The sequence below is a fragment of the Lynx canadensis genome, chromosome C2 (assembly GCF_007474595.2).
Source record: "Lynx canadensis isolate LIC74 chromosome C2, mLynCan4.pri.v2, whole genome shotgun sequence".
NCBI lineage: Eukaryota > Metazoa > Chordata > Mammalia > Carnivora > Felidae > Lynx > Lynx canadensis.
In genome coordinates this window covers 1129717-1148998 of record NC_044311.2, presented here as the reverse complement: position 1 = coordinate 1148998, position 19282 = coordinate 1129717, and the positions used below count along the sequence as shown (strand labels likewise).

Genomic DNA, 19282 nt, shown 5'->3' with positions numbered 1-19282 from the left:
TCCTCCCTCCCACCCACCAAAACATGCTGGGAACCTATTAGACTTTAGAAATTTCTTTCAAAAAATAAAAAAAAAAAAAAAGAAAAAAAGTTAATGGTCCATCACTAAACAGACTGTGGGCAACTGAGAGAATTGTCAAATAGTGAAGCAAAGAAGTCACTAAAAGGAAAAAGAAACATGTCTGTAATGTGCTTAAATAGTTTTTTAAATAACTAGAAATTGGCTACCCTACTAATTTCTATACTTGAAGTCTTACACCACGTGCACATTTGTAGTAAGAGCATTCAACATATATGTAAGCACACTTAATCCTGCCTACCTATACAAAATATATTAACCATCTGATATCTTAAATTAGAAACCAGTTTTCATATTTATATTTCTAAGTATTAACCAGTATACATAAGCTTCATAATTCAAATGGATTTGTACATAAAAACTCTACTCACCACTAAAACTTTCAGAATTAGATGATTCTGGTAGGCAGATTCCAATCTGTGATTCTCTACAAAAGGAAACAGGAGAGGAAATTTCTCTCAGATAAGAAAGCGGTATGGTGGGCTGTCATGGGGTAAAGGCAGATGTGCTGAGGCAGAGACATCAGGCAACGGAGCCTCGGCGAGTAAATGTGCCAGACTGTCAATCACGGCTGCCACTTATCCTCAAGAACATCGCACAGGAAGAAACGAAGATTAGGACACATTTTCCACAGTACTACAAGAGCACTGTGTTCTGAAATTTTTTTTTAAAATGTTTATTTATTTATTTTTGAGAGAGAAACGAGAGAGTGGGGGAGGGGTGGAGAGAGAAAGAATCCCAAGCAGGCTCTACACCACGAGCGCGGAGCCTGACACGGGGCTTGAACCCACAAACTGTAAGATCACGGCCTGAGCCAACATCAAGAGTCAGGTGCTTAACCCACTGAGCCACCCAGGTGCCCCTGGAATTCTTCTTAAAGTATTACTGCAACAAAGAATCATGGGAGGTCTTGGCAAACGATCCCACAGACAGCCACCCAGAAAAAGACCCCGAACAAGTGGCCACGGTGAAACTGACCGCAACCTCTGAAGAGGGCGATAAAGTGTCTGTCCGTGTGCCCTACAAGGATTCACTTAAAGAGCAACTCAAAATTCCCTCCTGAGCTACGGAAAGGAGACACAGTCCTGGCCCCCAGACAGCAGGGCAAAGACGCTCCTGAAGAGAAGTGTCACCCTGCAGAGAGGCGGTGTGAGGCTCGCCTGTACTGGAACCCCAACTCAGCTATTCAGCCACTGTCTGTCCTTGGCAAGTCACTGAGCCTCCCGATACTCAGCCTCCTCGCTACAAAAACAAGGCGGATACCCGCTTCTCCCAGGGTCACTGTCGGGACAATAAATAATACAAAACCTTAGTCCAGTAACAGCACATGGAAAGGACTCCATGGATAATAGTTGCTAAAAGACTGACAAAAATAATTTACAACACCTTTATGGTCCATGAAATTAAGGCATAGACTTCTTCATAGGAAGTCGCACTGCATATTTACTTGTTTGAGTGAGTAACTCCAGAGCAAATGGCCTATCCACAGCATTTTCAAACCATGACCACTTCCTTCTACACAGATACATACAAGGGCACCCGCTACACGCAGGCCAATGGCAACCCTCGGTCCTATGAACGTTGTTCATTGGGCCAAAGTATCTGAAGGTAATTCAATCTACTTTATCCTCAACGGAAAATACCAAATTATGGCATTGGGATCACAGGTTTTGGACACAGAGTCTGGGTTTAGCCTGGCTCTACAATTTGTCTGAATCTTGCTAACTCTCTGTGTCTTTATCCCTGAAGATAAACAAACCTCCATTTCATGGCGTCCCGAGGAGGTGAAAATGAGACACCACGGATGAAGAGCCAGCCGGGCACCTGGAGTGCAGTGACTAACACTAAGTGAGTGCCACGACAACCAGGAGCTGAGAGACACAGAGCCCACAAAACTGACGAACCCCGCCCCCAGTCTCGAGAGTGCACCCAGAGCCACACCTCCCTGCTTTGCCAGGTAGCAGTGATAGGAATCCTATGAGGCAAGCAACGTTTCTGATAGGCAAACAAGGCATAAATACAAGCATCAAGTCTTACCCCACGAAGTTAGAAACTCAGCAGCGTATCGATAGAGGCGGTTCATGATCTCAATCACAATGGCATAGATGATGCTGGGCACATACAACAGGACACTGGTCCACTCGGATCCACTATTCTCGTGCAGACTCAAGGCCCAGGCCTCCATGTCAAAGTAAATCATCATGACATACAGAGAGAAATAGAGGCAGAGGCACACAAACGGCAGAGAGACCAGGTAAATGCGCAACTGCCTCTTGTAGCTGGGGTACAGAGGTTCCTTCCTGCCGGTGACGGGATTGGTACCCAGGACCCCATGGAATCCTGGCCGGGGCTCCTCAAACTGTCTCTTCATGACAAGTGTCCCCCACCTGTAGGTCATATTGGCACAGCCACGCTTCCACACTTCCAGGATCACTGTGGACCAGATGAGGTTGAAGGAGGCGAAGATCACGTACTTGTCATAGTCTTCCCACACAAATAAGTAGTAAGGTAACCCAATGACCGCCATGGGGATTAAGGCAACAGTGAAATATTCCAAAAATCCAAAGTAAAGAGCAATTGTTTCCCCGAAGTAGCCACGAATATGGTCTACAATAAAAAGGAAAAAAAAAAAAAAAAACTTAAGTACAGACTACCAACGACTTTCACCATTTGTTTTTTTAGGTACGTGGGGATCATTTCATACCCTCGTCTCCCAATCAGTGCGTGATGGTCAACCCGTCTTCCGTGCACCACAAAGACCGCGCTGGTCTGGACCGCAAGCCTGACGCTTTCCCCAGCTCACAGCCCAGGCCACAGCTGCGGTGGCTGCTCTGCTAGGCACCCTGGGACTGTCTTCCCTTTGCTTCCCTAGCTGATGGATGCCTTCTTCCCAAAGGAAAACCCACCTCGGGGCTTGTCCCAAATCTCCAAGGTCCTAGTTTAAATCCAGCCGTAGCCAATGAACCATTTTAATTTGGGGGTTTAAATTTATGCTCCCCATCTTACTCCCACTTCAATATCACAGTTGTAGATGTTCTTTTCAAAGAAGCCTTCCCATCCACAGTGTCTGCTCCCACTATCCAAAACTATAAATTTTCATCAATGTATCATGGCAAATTTTTCAGCACACTGCAAAAAAGTTATTCAAAAGCGCAGAACAATATTCTACACATTAACTTCTAGAACAGCCATGGGAACTCACGTATCTATTACCTTCAGATAAGCACTGGGCAAAAGAAGGGACAAGCAACATCACTGTTAATATTCTGTGAACGCCACACAAGCTAACTCAAAAGCGGTCGCAAACACTATCATCCTTTGCCGGCTGTATCTACTCGAGTGAGTGCCGGGCTTGCGAAAGCACCCAGCACTGGGCCCAGGGTGGGATGCAGGGGCTGGGGTGGTGCAGTAACGGGGCTATTACGTCTTGGTTAATTCCATGCCGTTAAAACGTTTTTTGTTTTTTTTTAAGGTAACGTGTCAGATCGGCCTATGGAGGTGGGTCAGAGAACACTGGGATAAGCTCTTCTGCCCTATCCTTATTCTCCTAACTAAGGCAGGAACACGTTAAAAGAGTCAGTATGACAGGGCCCCCTCTAATCTGAGTCAGGTTAAAGGATATCCCAACAATGGAGGGGGGAGGGGAAAGGGTGCTCATGGCCCCAGGCGCCAAATCACATGACCTCCCTCCACACGTACCTATGGGCTGATACTTGAGAGTAAAGCGAGTGTACCAGGTGTCCTCCAGTTTCTTCAAGGCTTCGTTATCATGCAGCGGGAACACCTGAATCACGATGCCAGAGGTGAGCAATCTTCTCACTGTGAAGGCAAATGGTGCCAAGCTACATAAAGCGGATCTGAGATTGCTCATGGCATGATATACTTTTTCAAATGCTGTGAAGACAGCCCAGGAAGGACGCAGTGCTACACTACTCTGAAGGCAGATATTCCTTTGTTCTTCACCATGTAAATATCTTGGCTATTCTGACTATGGAAGCAATACAAGTTTATGTAAAATGTAAAACCATACAGAAATGTACAAATTAGAACTGAGAGACACCAGTTATTCTCTTCCTCCCACAAAAAATAACGAGCGTAAATAGCAATTTCATGCAATATCAGACTTTAAAACACACACCCATAAATGCACATTATAAAAACAAAAGTCGGATCATGCTACACCAGTGTTCTGTAACCTTTTCTCATCCAGCAGTGTATGATAAATGGTTTTCAATGCCAATACCTGCAAACGTGAAATGTCCTTTTTAATGGCATCATAATATTCCCTTGTATGAAGTGCTATAATTTAATCCTCTGTTGAAAAATACTTGTTTCCCTTCCTTTTCCCTTTGCTATTATAAAAGTTAAGGGGCGCCTGGGTGGCGCAGTCGGTTAAGCGTCCGACTTCAGCCAGGTCACGATCTCGCGGTCTGTGAGTTCGAGCCCCGCGTCAGGCTCTGGGCTGATGGCTCAGAGCCTGGAGCCTGTTTCCGATTCTGTGTCTCCCTCTCTCTCTGCCCCTCCCCCGTTCATGCTCTGTCTCTCTCTCTGTCCCAAAAAAAAATAAATAAAAAAAAAAGAAAAAATAAATAAAATAAAATAAAATTGTTATACACGTATCTTTTCCCACCTGCCCACTATTTTCTCATATACATTTAGAAGTAGAACCGTTGGGTCCAAGAGCACACGTATTTTAAATTTAAACATCTACTATAAAACCGCCCCTAGAAAGACTTTACCAATCTGTCCCTCCCACCAAAGTGAAGGTAAGACAATGTTCAGTTCCTTTCATTCTTGTTGATACTGAGTATCTGCAGGATCATTTTCATCCTTTCTAATCTGATAACAAGGGCTTACGTTTACAAACAGCAAATGTCAAAATCAAATAAAATCATACTTTCAGCAGCCAGTCATCTGGTATGATTTTATCCACTCGCACACATAGTGGAAAGAGGCAAGTGAATTGAACCAAAGACAATATCCCCTGGTGATAATCAACGAAAGCAGGGCATTCTCTCATCCATATACTTAGAGTGATTCACCGGGTGGGTGGGCGTTCGGGTCTTAACAGGAAGTGTGCTCGGCAGGCAGGGGGAACTCTGAGGCAACGCCTTGTGCCATATGTGGGGAGATAGAGTACTTCGCTCACAAGCTGCTGGTACAATCTCTAACAAAGAATATAGCTGGTGCTAAGTCGGAGTTTGCATAAAGAGAACATGCTTTGCGGTTTGCATCTACTGAGAAGCTTGGAGTTCTCCGAGGTTTACCAGCTCACCTCTCGCAAGGGCTGTCTCCCGTATCTCCCATCTACCTCCTCACCAAAGACAAGTGACGGGCTTATTAGGCAACAGGTCCCTCAAAGAGGAGGGCAAAAGAATGTCTGCAGCAGGGGGGGTGGGAACATGTTGTGTTTCATGTTGAAATACTACATATAACAAAGAGAGAGAGTATTCTCAAGACAGACGTCCTATCATAAAATCTTCAGAGTAATTTAAAAGTAAAGCTAATTTCTTAGAAATGAGCAAAGAGGGGCGCCCAGGTGGCTCAGTCAGTTGAGCGTCCGACTTCAGCCCAGGTCATGATCTCACAGTTCGTGAGTTTGAGCCCCGCGTCGGGCTCTGTGCTGACAGCTCAGAGCCTGGAGCCTGCTTCAGATTCTGTGTCTCCCTCTCTCTCTGCCCCATCCCCACTCATGCTCTGTCTCTCTCTGTCTTAAAAATAAATAAAACATCAAAAAAAATTAAAAAAAAAAAAGAAATGAGCAAAGAATGCTAAATAGGAGAGATGTGATGCCAAAATTGGGAAAAGTCTGGGTCTGGAAGAAAAATTCTTGATAGATGATTGTTACTATTATATCTCAGACATAAGTTATCAAAAAAAGTCTTAAAAAGCTAGGGTTGTGATGAAATCCTTAATGACTAAGAAAGGTATACACTCAAAACATGCACAGACACATTAATAAGGGGGGAAAGGTACATGGTTTAATTTATATTAGCCACTGGTGCCATCAAACCCATTTCTTAATATTTTTATTCTGAAGTGTCTCAGAGGATTTTTCTTCAGCTCACATGGAAATCAGTCACCCACAACGGTTCTGATTCTTCTCTCTTATTTGAGGATGCACAGCTGTACCTTATTCTTTCTTCCAGGATTATGCTTTCCAATTGCTATATCAAGTTATTCAACTGTGAACTGACAACATCTAAACTAATTTGCTATTTCTAAGTTCTTTTTAAAAAACCGACTGCATTCCACTACAGATGACTCTCGAGGCAGGCATAAAAACCAGCTACTTCTAAAAATAGGACCGCGAACTGAAGGACCCAGAGAGAATAGAAAGCCTCATGTCCTAAATTACCAGGCTCCTCTTTGCCATCAATGCCAAAAGCATGGTTCCAATTTCAGCTTCTAAAAATAGAGGCTTTTCTTTTAATCCTTTAACTTTCTCTTGTCAGCTAAGAACGTAATTAAAATGACCCTTACCTTCAAAGGAAAATATGATGCTGTGCAGGCCTATTTAAAGAAAGAGACTCCTGCTTCTGCGAGGATCAAGATGGCAGACCGGAGGATGCTGAGCTCACCTCGTCCAGACACTCCGAGGCTACAACTACATGCACAACAACTCTCTGAGAATGGCCGGAAGACCAGCGGCACCGACCCTCCATAGCCACAGAGGGTCACGTCAAGGAGCATGGGAGGGGCAGAGAAATGGTGTGATCAGGACCCACACCCCAGCATGGCACCCCACAAGTGGGAGGGATATCACACGTAGCGGGGTCCTCCCTGAGGAGCGAGGGGTTCAAGCCCTCCATGGGGCAAACTTGCACTGGGGACCCGCACTGCGAGGACGGGCCCCCCAAATGTCTGGCTTTGAAAATCAGCAGGGTTTAATCCCACGAGAGCCAGAGGGCGATAAGAAACCGAGACTCCACTCTTAAAAGACCCACGCACCTGCCCACTCCAAGACCCAGCGCAGAGGCGACAGTTTGAGAAGCATCTGGGCCATACGTGAAGGAGATCTACTGACTAACTTTAGGGCATGTGCCAGACGTGCAGGAAACTGCAGGAATTCCCTCCACGAACGGAAGCAGTGGCAGGTGCCTAGTACTGGTGAGAAACAGTTCTTTTATTTTTTTAAAGTTTATTGATTTATTTTTGAGAGAGAGAGAAAGCATAAGCCCAGGAGGGGCAGAGAGAAAGGGCGACAGAAAATCCCAAGCAGGCTCTGCACTGTCAATGCAGAGCCCGATTCGGAGAGGGAACCCACCAACAGTGAGATCGTGACCCGAACCGAAATCAAGAATCAGATGCTTAACCCACTAAGCCATCCAGGCGCCCCAAGAAACAGTTCTGATTCTCCTCTACCTTGCTAGCACTGTTAGCCCCACCCTCATATTCCCCTGCAGACCTGCCCCACTTAACCCTCCCCTCCCTGGCAGGCAGCCCCCAAAGTGGCTCCCACCTTATCACACTCACCAGGTCACCTCCACCTTCATTGTCATTCCCCTAAAGGGGCTCCCACCCACCATGGGCCCACAACAGTTGCAGCTCAGCCAGAACAGAAGGAAACACACAAAGGACACCACTGGAGCTCCGGATTCTGGTGACCAGCGGGAGAATGCACTTTTGGGCCCCACAGTACACCTTCTACAGAAGGCCTCTCGCTCAAGAACAGACGTGGCTGATCTACCTAATACACACAAGCAAACGTAGACAGGCAAGATGGGAAGACCGAGGAATATGACAAAACCTCAGAAAACTCGGTGAAAAAGAGATAAACCATCTACCCGATAAAGAGTTCAAAGTAATGGTCACGAAGATGCTCATTAAACTCAGGTGAAGAATGGATGAACACAGGAAGAACTTCAAAAGATTAAAAAAAAAAAAAAGATAAAAAGGGAACCACAGACAAAGAATATAATAACGGAGTTGAAAAATACACTAGAGAGAATCAACAGCAGATTAGAAGATGCAGAAAACTGGATCAGTGATCTGGAAAACAGGGTAATGGAAATGACCCTAGCTGAATGGCAAAAAGAAAAAAGAATTTCAAAAACTGAAGACGGTTTAAGAGACCTTCAGGACCTTAAGAGATCAAGGGTAATAACAATTGCATTACAGAGGTCCCAGAAAGAAAAGAGAAAGAGAAAGGGGCAGAAATCTTATTTGAAGTAGTTACAACTGAAAACGTCCCTAACCTCAACAAGAAAATATATCCATGTCCAAAAAGGAAAGAGCCCCAAACAAGATGAACCCAAAGAGGTCCATACCAAGACACAAAATAATTAAAAATCAAAAATTAAAGAGAAAATATGAAAAGCAACAGGAGATATGCAACTAGTTAAGAACATGGGAACACCCGTAATACGATCAGTTGATTTTTCACCAAATTTGGAGGTCAGAAGGGAGTGGCACAACATATTCAAAGTGCTGAAGGGGAAAAAACCCACAAAGAGAAACACTCCCCAGCAAGGTTATCATTCAGGACTGAAGTAGATAGAGATAAAGAGTTTCCCAGACAAAAGAGTTCACCACTAAACCAGCTTTACAGGAAATGTTAAAGGGATTTAAGTAGAAAAGGCCCTAACTAGAAGAAAATTTTGAAAGAAAAAAATCTAACTGTAACAGCAAGCATATGCCAGCCGCGGGAGATTAACTGCTTACAAAGAGAGTATGACGGTTAAAAGACAAAAGTAGTGAAGTGAATGATATCTATGACAGTTAAGAGATACACAAGATAAAAAGATGCAAAATATGATGTCAAAAACATAAAACAGGGAGAGGGAGAGTAAAAATGTAGTGCTTTTAGAAAGCGTTCAAACTCAAGCAACCATCAACTTAATACAGACTGCTATACACATAGAGTATTATATGTGAACCTCATAGTAATCACAAACAAAAACCTGTAATAAGGAATTCAAACACAACACTAAAGAAAGTCATCAAATCACAAGGGACAGGAGGAAAAGAAGGAACACAGAAGAACAAAAAAAACAACCAAAAACAATTAACAAAATGGCAATAAGTACAAATCAGTAACTTAAATAGAAATGGGCTAAGTGTTCCAAGTGTTATTTCATTCAAAAGATAAAGGGTGACTGAACAGGTAAATAAACAAGACCCATCTATATGCTGTCTAAAAGAGACTCGCTTCAGACCTAAAGACACATACAGACTAAATGTGAAGTGATGAAAAAAGGTATTCCATGAAAATAAAAATGAAAAGAAAGCCAGGGTAGCAATATTTCTATTAGACAAAATAGACTGTAAATGAAAGGCTGTAATAGACAAAGAATTACATAATAATTGAAAAACTCAATCCAACAAGAGGATATAACAATTGTAAATATCAATGCACCCTACATGAAAGCACTTAAATATATAAAGCAAATACAAACAGACTAAAAGGTAAAAACTGACAATAATACAATAAGAATAGGGGACTTTAATGCCCCACTTACATCAACAAATAGATCATACAGGGAGAAAATCAATAAAAAACAAAACCAAACACACACACACACACACACACACACACACACACACACAGATGGTTTAATGACACATTAAACCAGATGGACTTAACAGATACATACAAAAATTTCCATCCCAAACCAGCAGAATACACATTCTTTTGACATTCACATGGAACATTTAACAAGATAAATCACATAGTAGAGCAAAAACAAGTTTCAATAAATTGAAGGTTGAAATCTTACGAAACATCTTTTCTGAACACAGTGGTATAAAACCATAAATCAACTACAATAAGCAACCAATGAAATCAATGAGGAAATAAAAAAAATACCTTGAGACAAATAAAAATGGAAGCACTACATTCCAAAATCAATGAGACTCAGCAAAGGCAGTTGTAAGAGTGAAGTTCGTAGCAGTAGAGGCCTACCTCAAGAAACCAAAAAAATCTCAAATAAACAATCTAACCTTACACCTAAATAAACTGGAAGAACAAAGCCCAAAGTTAATGGAAGGAAGGAAATAATAAAGATCAAAGTGGAAATAAATAAAATGAAGACTTATAAAACAATAGTAAAGATCAATGAAACTAGTAGCTGGTTCCTTAAAAAGATGAATAAAATTGATAAACCAGATTCATCAAAGAAGAAGGAGGAGAAGAAGAAGGAGGAGGAGAAGGAAGAGGAGGAGGAGGGGGGAGAAAGAAAGAAAGAAAGAAAGAAAGAAAGAAAGAAAGAAAGAAAGAAAGAAAGAAAGAAAGAAGGAAAGAAAGAAAAGAAGAAAAGAGTAACCATATAAATTACAAAGGATTTTAAGAAACTACTACCAAGAGTTACATGCTAGAAGAAATTGATAAACTCCTGGAAACATCCAATCTTCACAGAAGACAAATAGGAAGAAAGAGGAAATCTAAACAGACTGATTACTAGTAATGAAACTGAATCAGTAATCAAAAAACTTCCAACAAACAAAAGTCCAGAACCAATTTCACAGGTAAATCCTACCAAACATTTAAGGAAAAGTTGGTATCAGGGCACCTGAGTGGCTCAGTCATTTAAACATCTGACTTTGGCTCAGGTCATGATCTCGTGGTTAATGAGTTCAAACCCCGCATCTGGCTCTGTGCTGATAGCTCAGAGCCTGAAGCCTACTTGGGATTCTGTCTTCCTTGCTCTCTGCCCCTCCCCCACCCTCTTTCTGAAAAATAAATAGACACTAAAAAAAGCTAAAGAAAAGTTAGTATCAATCCGTCTCAAACTATTCCAAAAAGTTAAAGAGAAAGGAACATTTCCAAATTAAGTCTATGAGACCAGAATTACCCTGATACCAAAACCAGACAAATATACAACAAAAAAAGAAAATCACAAGCCAGTATCACAGGCCAGTATCAGGCCAGGATGCAAAAGTCCTTAACAAAATGAAAAACAAATTCAATAATACATTAAAAGGATCACACACCATAATCAAATGGAATTTATTTCAGGGATGCAAGGATGGTTCAATGTCCTCAAATCAATTCACACAAAATTCACACATTCACAAAATGAAGGATAAAAATCAAATGATTATCTCAATAGATGCAGAAAAAGTATTTGACAAAATTTTACATCCATTTATGGTAAAAACTCTCAACCAAATGTGTATAGTGAGAACATACCTCAATGTAATAAAAGCCACATATGACAAAAAAACACAGAGAATATCACACTCAAGATTAGGAATAAGAAAAGGATGTCCACCCTTCACCACTTTTATTCAATATAGTACTGGAAGTTCTTGCTGCAATAATCAGAGAGCAAAAAGGAATAAAAGGCATTCAAATTGATAAGGAGGAAGTAAAACTGTCACTATTTGCAGATAACATATTATATATAGAAAAACCTAAAGAATCCACAAAAATTAGATTAAATGAATTCAGTAAAGTTGAATAATGTATAATTAATATACAGAAATCTACATGTTTCTATATACTAATAGTAAAATATTATAGGAAGAAATTAAGAAAACAATTCCATTTAAAACTGCATCAGAGGGGCGCCTGGGTGGCGCAGTCGGTTAAGCGTCCGACTTCAGCCAGGTCACGATCTCACGGTCTGTGAGTTCGAGCCCCGCGTCAGGCTCTGGGTTGATGGCTCGGAGCCTGGAGCCTGTTTCCGATTCTGTGTCTCCCTCTCTCTCTGCCCCTCCCCCGTTCATGCTCTGTCTCTGTCTGTCCCAAAAATAAATAAAAACGTTGAAAAAAAATTAAAAAAAAATAAATAAATAAAACTGCATCAGAAAGAATAAAATAAATAGGATTAATTTAACTAATGAGGTGAAAGACCTATACTCTTGAAAACTTTGAGTCATTGATGGAAGAAATTGGAGATAAAAATAAATGAAAAGACATACCGTGTTCATGGATTAGAAGAATTAATATTGTTAAAATGTTCGTATTAACCAAAGCAATCTACAAACTCAATGCAATCCCTATCAAAATACCAATGGCATTTTTCACAGAATTAGAATAAATAACTCTAAAATCTGTATGGAACAACAAAAGACCCTGAATAACCAAAGCCATCTTGAGAAAGAAGAATAAATCTGGAGGTATCATGTTTCCAGATTTCAAACTACACTACAAAGATACAGTGATCAGAACAGTATGGTAATGGCACACACAGAAAAAGGCATATAGATCTATGGAACAGAACAGAGAGCCAGAAATGAACCCATGTAGATATGCTCAATTAATCTTTGCCAAAGGAGGCAAGAATACACAAATGGGGAAAAGACAATCTCTTCAAAAAATGGTGCTGGGAAAACTACAGCTACATGCAAAAGAATGAAAAAAGATCAATTACTGACACCATATACAGAAATAAATTCAAAATGGATTAAAAATTCAAATGTAAGACCTGAAACCATACAACTCCTTAAAAAACAACAACAATAACAACAACAACAAAAACAAACAAAAAAACACAGGCAGTAGACTCCTGGACACTGGTCTCAGCACTATTTTTTTGGTTCTGTCTCCTCAGGCAAGAGCAACAAAAGCAAAAACAAACCATTGGGTCTCCATCAAGCTAAAAACCTTTGCTATGCAAAGGAAACCATAAAGAAAATGAAAAGGCAACCTACTGAATGAAAGAAGATATTTGCAAATGATATATCTGATAGTAGGTTAATATCCAAAATATATAGGGAACTCATACTACACAACAATAACAAAAAACAAACAATCTGATTAAAACATGGTCAGAGAGAGCCTTCCCCCTAAGGTCAGGAACAAGACAGGGATGTCCACTCTCGCCACTGTCATTCAATCTTAGCCTCTGCAATCAGACAACACAAAGAAATAGAAGGCATCCAAATCGGCCAGGAGGAGGTCAAACTTTCACTCTTCGCAGATGACATGACACTGAATATGGAAAACCCTAAAGATTCCACCAAAAAACTGCTGGAATTGATTCATGAATTCAGCAAAGTTGCAGGATATAAAATCAATGCACACAAATCGGTTACATTCCTATACACCAACAATGAAGCAACAGAAAGAGAAATCAAGGAATCGATCCCATTTACAGTTGCACAAAAAAAACCATAAAATACCTAGGAATAAATCTAACCAAAGAGATGAAAAATCTATATGCTGAAAACTATAGAAAGCTTATGAAAGAAACTGAAGAAGACACAAAAAAATGGAGAAAGATTCCATGCTCCTGGATAGGAAGAACAAATATTGTTAAAATGTCGATACTACCCAAAGCAATCTACATATTCAATGCAATCCCTATCAAAAATAATACCAGCTATTCTTCACAGAGCTAGAACAAATAATCCTAAAATTTGTATGGAACCAGAAAAGACCCCGAAGAGCCAAAGCAATCTTGAAAAAGAAAACCAAAGCAGGAGGCATCACAATCCCAGACTTCAAGCTATACTACAACGCTGTAACCATCAAGACAGTATGGTACTGGCACAAAAACAGACACTCAGATCAACAGAACAGAATAGAGAACCCAGAAATGGACCCACAAACGTATGGCCAACTAATCTTTGACAAAGCAGGAAAGAATATCCAATGGAATAAAGACAGTCTCTTCAGCAAGTGGTGCTGGGAAAACTGGACGATGACATGCAGAAGAATGAACCTGGACCACTTTCTTACACCATACACAAAAATAAACTCAATATGGATGAAAGACCTCAATGCAAGACCATCAAAATCCTTGAGGAGAAAGCAGGTAAAAACCTCTTTTATCTTGCCTGCAGCAACTTGGTACTCAACACGTCTCCGGACCCAAGGGAAACAAAAGCAAAAAGGAACTACTGGGACCTCATCAGAATAAAAAGCTTCTGCACAGTGAAGAAAACAATCAGCAAAACTAAAAGGCAACAGACAGAATGGGAGAAGATATTTCCAAATGACATAGCAGATAAAGGGCTAGTATCCAAAATCTACAAAGAAGTTATCAAACTCAACATCCAAAAAACAAATAATCCAGTGAAGAAATGGGCAAAAGACATCATAGACACTTCTCCAAAGAAGACATCCAGATGGCCAACTGATACATGAAAAAATACTCAACATCACTCATCATCTGGGAAATACAAATCAAAACCACAATGAGATACCACCTTACACCTGTCAGAATGGCTAACATTAACAACTCAGGCAACAACAGATGTTGGCGAGGATGCGGAGAAAGACGATCTCTTTTGCACTGTTGGTGGCAACGCAAGCTGCTAGAGCCACTCTGGAAACAGTATGGAGGTTCCTCAAAAAACTAAAAATAGAACTACCCTACGACCCAGCAATTGCACTACTAGGCATTTATCCATGGGATACAGGTGTGCTGTTTTGAAGGGATACATGCACCCCATGTTTATAGCAGCACTATCCACAATAGCCAAAGTATGGAAAGAGCCCAAATGTCCATCAATGGATGAATGGGTAAGGAAAATGTGGTATATATACACAATGGAGTATTACTCGGCAATCAAAAAGAATGGAATCTTGCCAATTGCAACTACGTGGATGCAACTGGAGGGTATCATGCTAAGTGAAATTAGTCAGAGAAAGACAAAAATCATATGACCTCACTCATATGAAGACTTTAAGAGACAAAACAGATGAACATAAGGGAAGAGAAACAAAAATAATATAAAAACAGGGAGGGGGACAAAACAGAAGAGACTCATAAATATGGAGAACAAACTGAGCGTTACGGGAGGGGTTGTGGAGGGGGATGGGCTAAATGGGTAAGGGGAACTAAGGAATCTACTCCTGAAATCATTGTTGCACCATATGCTAACTAATTAGGATGTAAATTTTAAAAAATAAAAAATAAAATTAAAAAAATAAAATAAATAATAAAAAAATTAAAATTAAAAAATTAAAAAAACATGGTCAGAGAACTGAACTTTTTTCCCAATAAGATAGACAGGTGGCCAACGGACACATGACAAAATGCTCAATATCACTAATCACCAGGGAAATGCAAATGAAAACCACCATGATGTATAGCTTCACGTGTGTCAGATTAGCTAGTATCAGAAAGACAAGAAATAACAAGTATTGGTGAGGAGGTAGTAAAAAAGGAACCCTACTGCACTGCTAATGGAAATGGAAATTGGTACAGCCACTATGGAAAACAGTATGGACGTTCCTCAAAAAATTGAAATAGCAATTTCATACAATCCAATAATCCCATTTCTGGGTAGTTACCTGATGAAAAGGAAAACACTAATTCAAAGATATCTGCACTTCTTTGTTCAATATAGCATTATTTACAATGGTCAAAATAAGGAATAAACCCAAATGTCCATCGACAGGTGAATGGATAAAGAAGACCTACTACATAAACATACAGACAAATGAATGTTACTCAGGCATGAAAATACAGTGGGGGGAGGAGTTAAGGTGGCAGAGTACGAGAGGACCCAATGCTACCCTCATTCCTTGAAAACATCTAGATAAATATCAAATTGCATCTGAGGACTCAATACCCAGGAAATACATCTGAGGACTGAGAAAACAAACTGCGTAACTACAGGAAGGAAAGAGACCACATCCTAGAAGGTAGGAGGTGCAGGGACATGATCTGGGGGAGAAAAGAATCACAGGTGCCGCAGAGCAAAGAGAGTCCAGATCAGGGAGAGAGGAGGGGGGAGAGAGAGAGAGAGAAAACAAAACGCAGGGCACTGAACAAGAAAAACCCTGTCAAGGAAAACAAGAGGGGCTGATTATTGCAAGTTTTTGCAAGCAGTGGAGCTCAAAGTCTGAAGTTTCAGAAGTCTGTGCCAAGGTGGAGCCGGGCAGGCCTAGAGGTCTCCTATGGAGGAGGGCAGAGGCCTGGGAATGGACAGTGCATTCTCCTGGGTTGCGCTGGGAGAGACAGCTCTTCTTGGAGTGCATTTGGGAGAGGTAGCATTGCCTCTCCGGGGACAAAAGAGCCGGGAGCTTCCATTAGCATAGGGGCAGAGGCACCTGCTGAGGGTAGCTAACCTGGATGCGGGCTCTTTGCTGGCTTTAGCATAAACTTCAAGCCCCTGGACAGTTGAGCAACTGCCCTTCTGTGACAAACCAGCACCAGCCAAAGCATGGCAAGACCCTCCCCTAGAAGATCGGCACAGGTAGAATCCCTAAAATCTGAAATTGTGAAACCCAGTCAGCACACCTGAGATAGGAGCACTGCATCGCCGGGTGGGCAGACGGCTCAGAAACAGACCAGCTGAAGGCAGGGATCTGAGGAAAGCCTGGGACAAACGAGAGGAGATTGTTTGCTCCCCTGTGAGGGCTTCCTGAACAGCAGTAAGTGTGAATTCCCCTCTCCAGGGACAATAAAGCCGGCTGATGCCATTTTTATCCCTGCCCATCAGCACAGTCAGACTTCAGCGAAAATCACAGTCCTCACGTTGGAGGCTCGAGTCACTCACACCAAGCCCCACCCCCTGAGCTCTGAAGGTGCTTCTGAACTAGGGCGAGAGTGCCTGAGAGTCAGAGCGGCAACAGGCCCCTCCACTACAAGACCGCCACAAATCACCTGCATGCACCAAATCTACTGACCATGAAGTGCTGCAAAACTTCAGCTCTCAGGGAAATGGCATCTAGCTTCTTTTAAGAAGTAGACCAAAACACACCTAATTAAAACTCACACACAGTGGACAAGGTCCAAACACTCCCCGCTGCAGAGAACTGACCTGAGGCAAAGAACAGCCAAAAAACAACAGTAGCGTACACACAGCATACACCAGAAACACCTCCTGAAGTGCCAAACCCTGGGCAGTATATGACTTCTTTGATATCCAGCCATTACTCTCCGGAGCAGGAAACATAACAGGCTTTCCTCAAACACAGAAAACAGAGACCTAGACAAAATGCCCAGATGGGGGAATTTGTCCCAAAAGAAAGAATTAGAAGAGGTCACAGCCAGGGATCTACTCAAATCAGATATAAGTAATAAACCTGGACCAGAATTTAAAACCACCACCGTAAGGATACCAGCTGGACTTGAGAAAAGCACAGAAGACACCAGGGAGTCCTTTACCGCAGAGGTAAAAGACCTAAAACTAGTCAGGCCAAAATAAAAATGCTAGAACCAAGATGCAAAATAGCCTAAATGTAATGACAACAAAGATGGAAGAAGCAAAGGAAGGAATCAACGATATAGAAGATAAAATTATGGAAAATAATGAGGCTGAAAAGAAGAGGGGAAAAAATATTGGATCATAAATATAGACTTAAGGAACTCAGCAACTCCTTAAAGTATAATAATATTCATGTCATAGGAATCCCAGAAGAAAAAGAGAGGGGAAAGGGGGCAAAAGGTTTATTTGAGAAATTACAGCTGAAAACTTCCCTAATCTGGGGAAGGAAACAGACATCCAAATCCAGGAGGCACAGAGAACTCCCATCAAAATCATAAAAGTAGGCCAACCCCAAGACGTGTTGTAGTAAAATTTACACAATACAGAGATAAGGAAAGAATCATGAAAGTAGAAAGGGAAAAGCAATCCGTAACTTACAAGGAAAGACAAATCAGCATAGCAGTAGATATCTCCATAGAAACCTAGCAGGCCAGAAGGGAGTGGCATGACATATTCAATGTGCTGGATGGGAAAAATATGCAGCCAAGAATACTTTATCCAGCAAGGCTGCCATTCAGAATAGAAAAAGATATAAAGGTTCCCAGACAAACAGAAACTAAAGGAGACCATGACCACTAATCTAGCCCTGCAAGAAATATTAAAGGGGACTTTTTGAGTGGGAAAGAAAGACCAAAAGCAACAAAGATTAGGAAGGAAAGAGAAAAACTCCAGAAACACCAACTTTATAGGTAATACAATGACACTAAATTTATATGTGTGTGTGTGTGTGTGTGTGTGTATATACATATATATATTATATATTATATATATGTATAATGAATATTATATATTCACCCTGAATATATAATTATATATATATTTATGTATAATATAAATATAATTTATATATATATTATATTTATATATATATAAATTATATATATAAATATATATATTTATATATAATATAAATGGACTACATGCTCTCATCATAGAAAGAGAGTATTAGAATGGATAAAAAAAAAAAACAAGACCCCTCAATATATTGCCTACAAGAAACTCACTTTAGATCTAAAGATACCTGCAGACTCAAGGTGAGAGGATGGAGAACCATTTATAATCCTAACGACGTCAAAAGAAAGACGGAGCAGCCACACTTATATCTGACAAACTAGATTTTAAACCAAAGACTGTAACAAGTGACAGAGAAGGACACTGTATCATAACAAAGGGGTCTACCCAACAAGAATATCTAATAATTATAAATATTTATGCCACCAACGTGGAAACACCCAAATATATAAGTCAATCAATAACAAACATAAAGAAACTCATTGATAACAATACAAAAATAACAGGGGACTTTAACATCCCACTTACAGCGATGGAAAGGTCATCTAAGGAGGAAATCAACAAGGAAACAATGGCTTTGAATGACACACTGACCAGATGGACTTAATAGATGATATATTCAGAACATTTCATCCTAAAGCAGTGAACTACATGTTCTTTCCAAGTGTACATGGAACACTCACCAGAATAGGTCAGATACTGGGTCACAAATCAGCCCTCAACAAGTATAAAAAAGACTGAGATCATAGTATCATGCATAACTTCAGACCCCAACGTTATGCAACTTGAAGTCAAAGGTAAGAAGAAATTTGGAGAGAGCAAATACATGGAGGTTAAAGAAGATCCTACTAAAGAATGAACGGGTTAACCAGGAAATTAAAGAAGAAATTAAAAAATGCATGGAAGCAAATGAAAGTGAAAACACAACAGTCCAAAACCTTTAGGATGCAGCAAAGGCGGTCCTAAGAGGGAACTATATTGCAATACAGGTCTACTTCAAGACACATCTCAAATAAAAAACCTAAAGCACACCTAAAGGAGGTAGAAAAGGAACAACAATTAAAGGGTAAAGCCAGCAGAAGAAGGGAAATAATAAAGATTAGAGCAGGAATAAACAATATGGAGACCAAACAAACAAAAAACACCAGAGCAACAAAACTAAGAGCTAGTTCTTGGAAAGTATCAATAAAATGGATAAACCCCCAGCCAAACTTATCAAAGATAAAAGAGAAAGGGCCAAAACAAATAAAATCACAAATGAAAGAGGAGAGATCACAACCAGCACCAGAAAAATACAAACAAT

The 19282-nt window shown here is 40.7% G+C and overlaps 1 protein-coding gene across 17 annotated transcripts in view; it reads right to left on the bottom strand.

Annotated features, from left to right (window-relative positions):
* Positions 1–19282, bottom strand: part of ANO10 (anoctamin 10) — a 224833-nt gene that overhangs the window by 175785 nt on the left and 29766 nt on the right. For all 17 annotated transcript variants that reach the window (XR_003971714.1, XM_032594618.1, XM_030329337.1 and 14 more), the window contains exons 5-7: positions 3778–3897; positions 2116–2685; positions 450–505 (exon numbers count right to left, since the gene is read on the bottom strand). Coding sequence is in view for 16 of the 17 variants with exons in the window: in XM_032594618.1 (XP_032450509.1) it covers positions 450–505; positions 2116–2685; positions 3778–3897 (746 nt within the window). In the remaining variant the exon portion in view is untranslated. The remainder of the gene's footprint in view (positions 1–449; positions 506–2115; positions 2686–3777; positions 3898–19282) is intronic.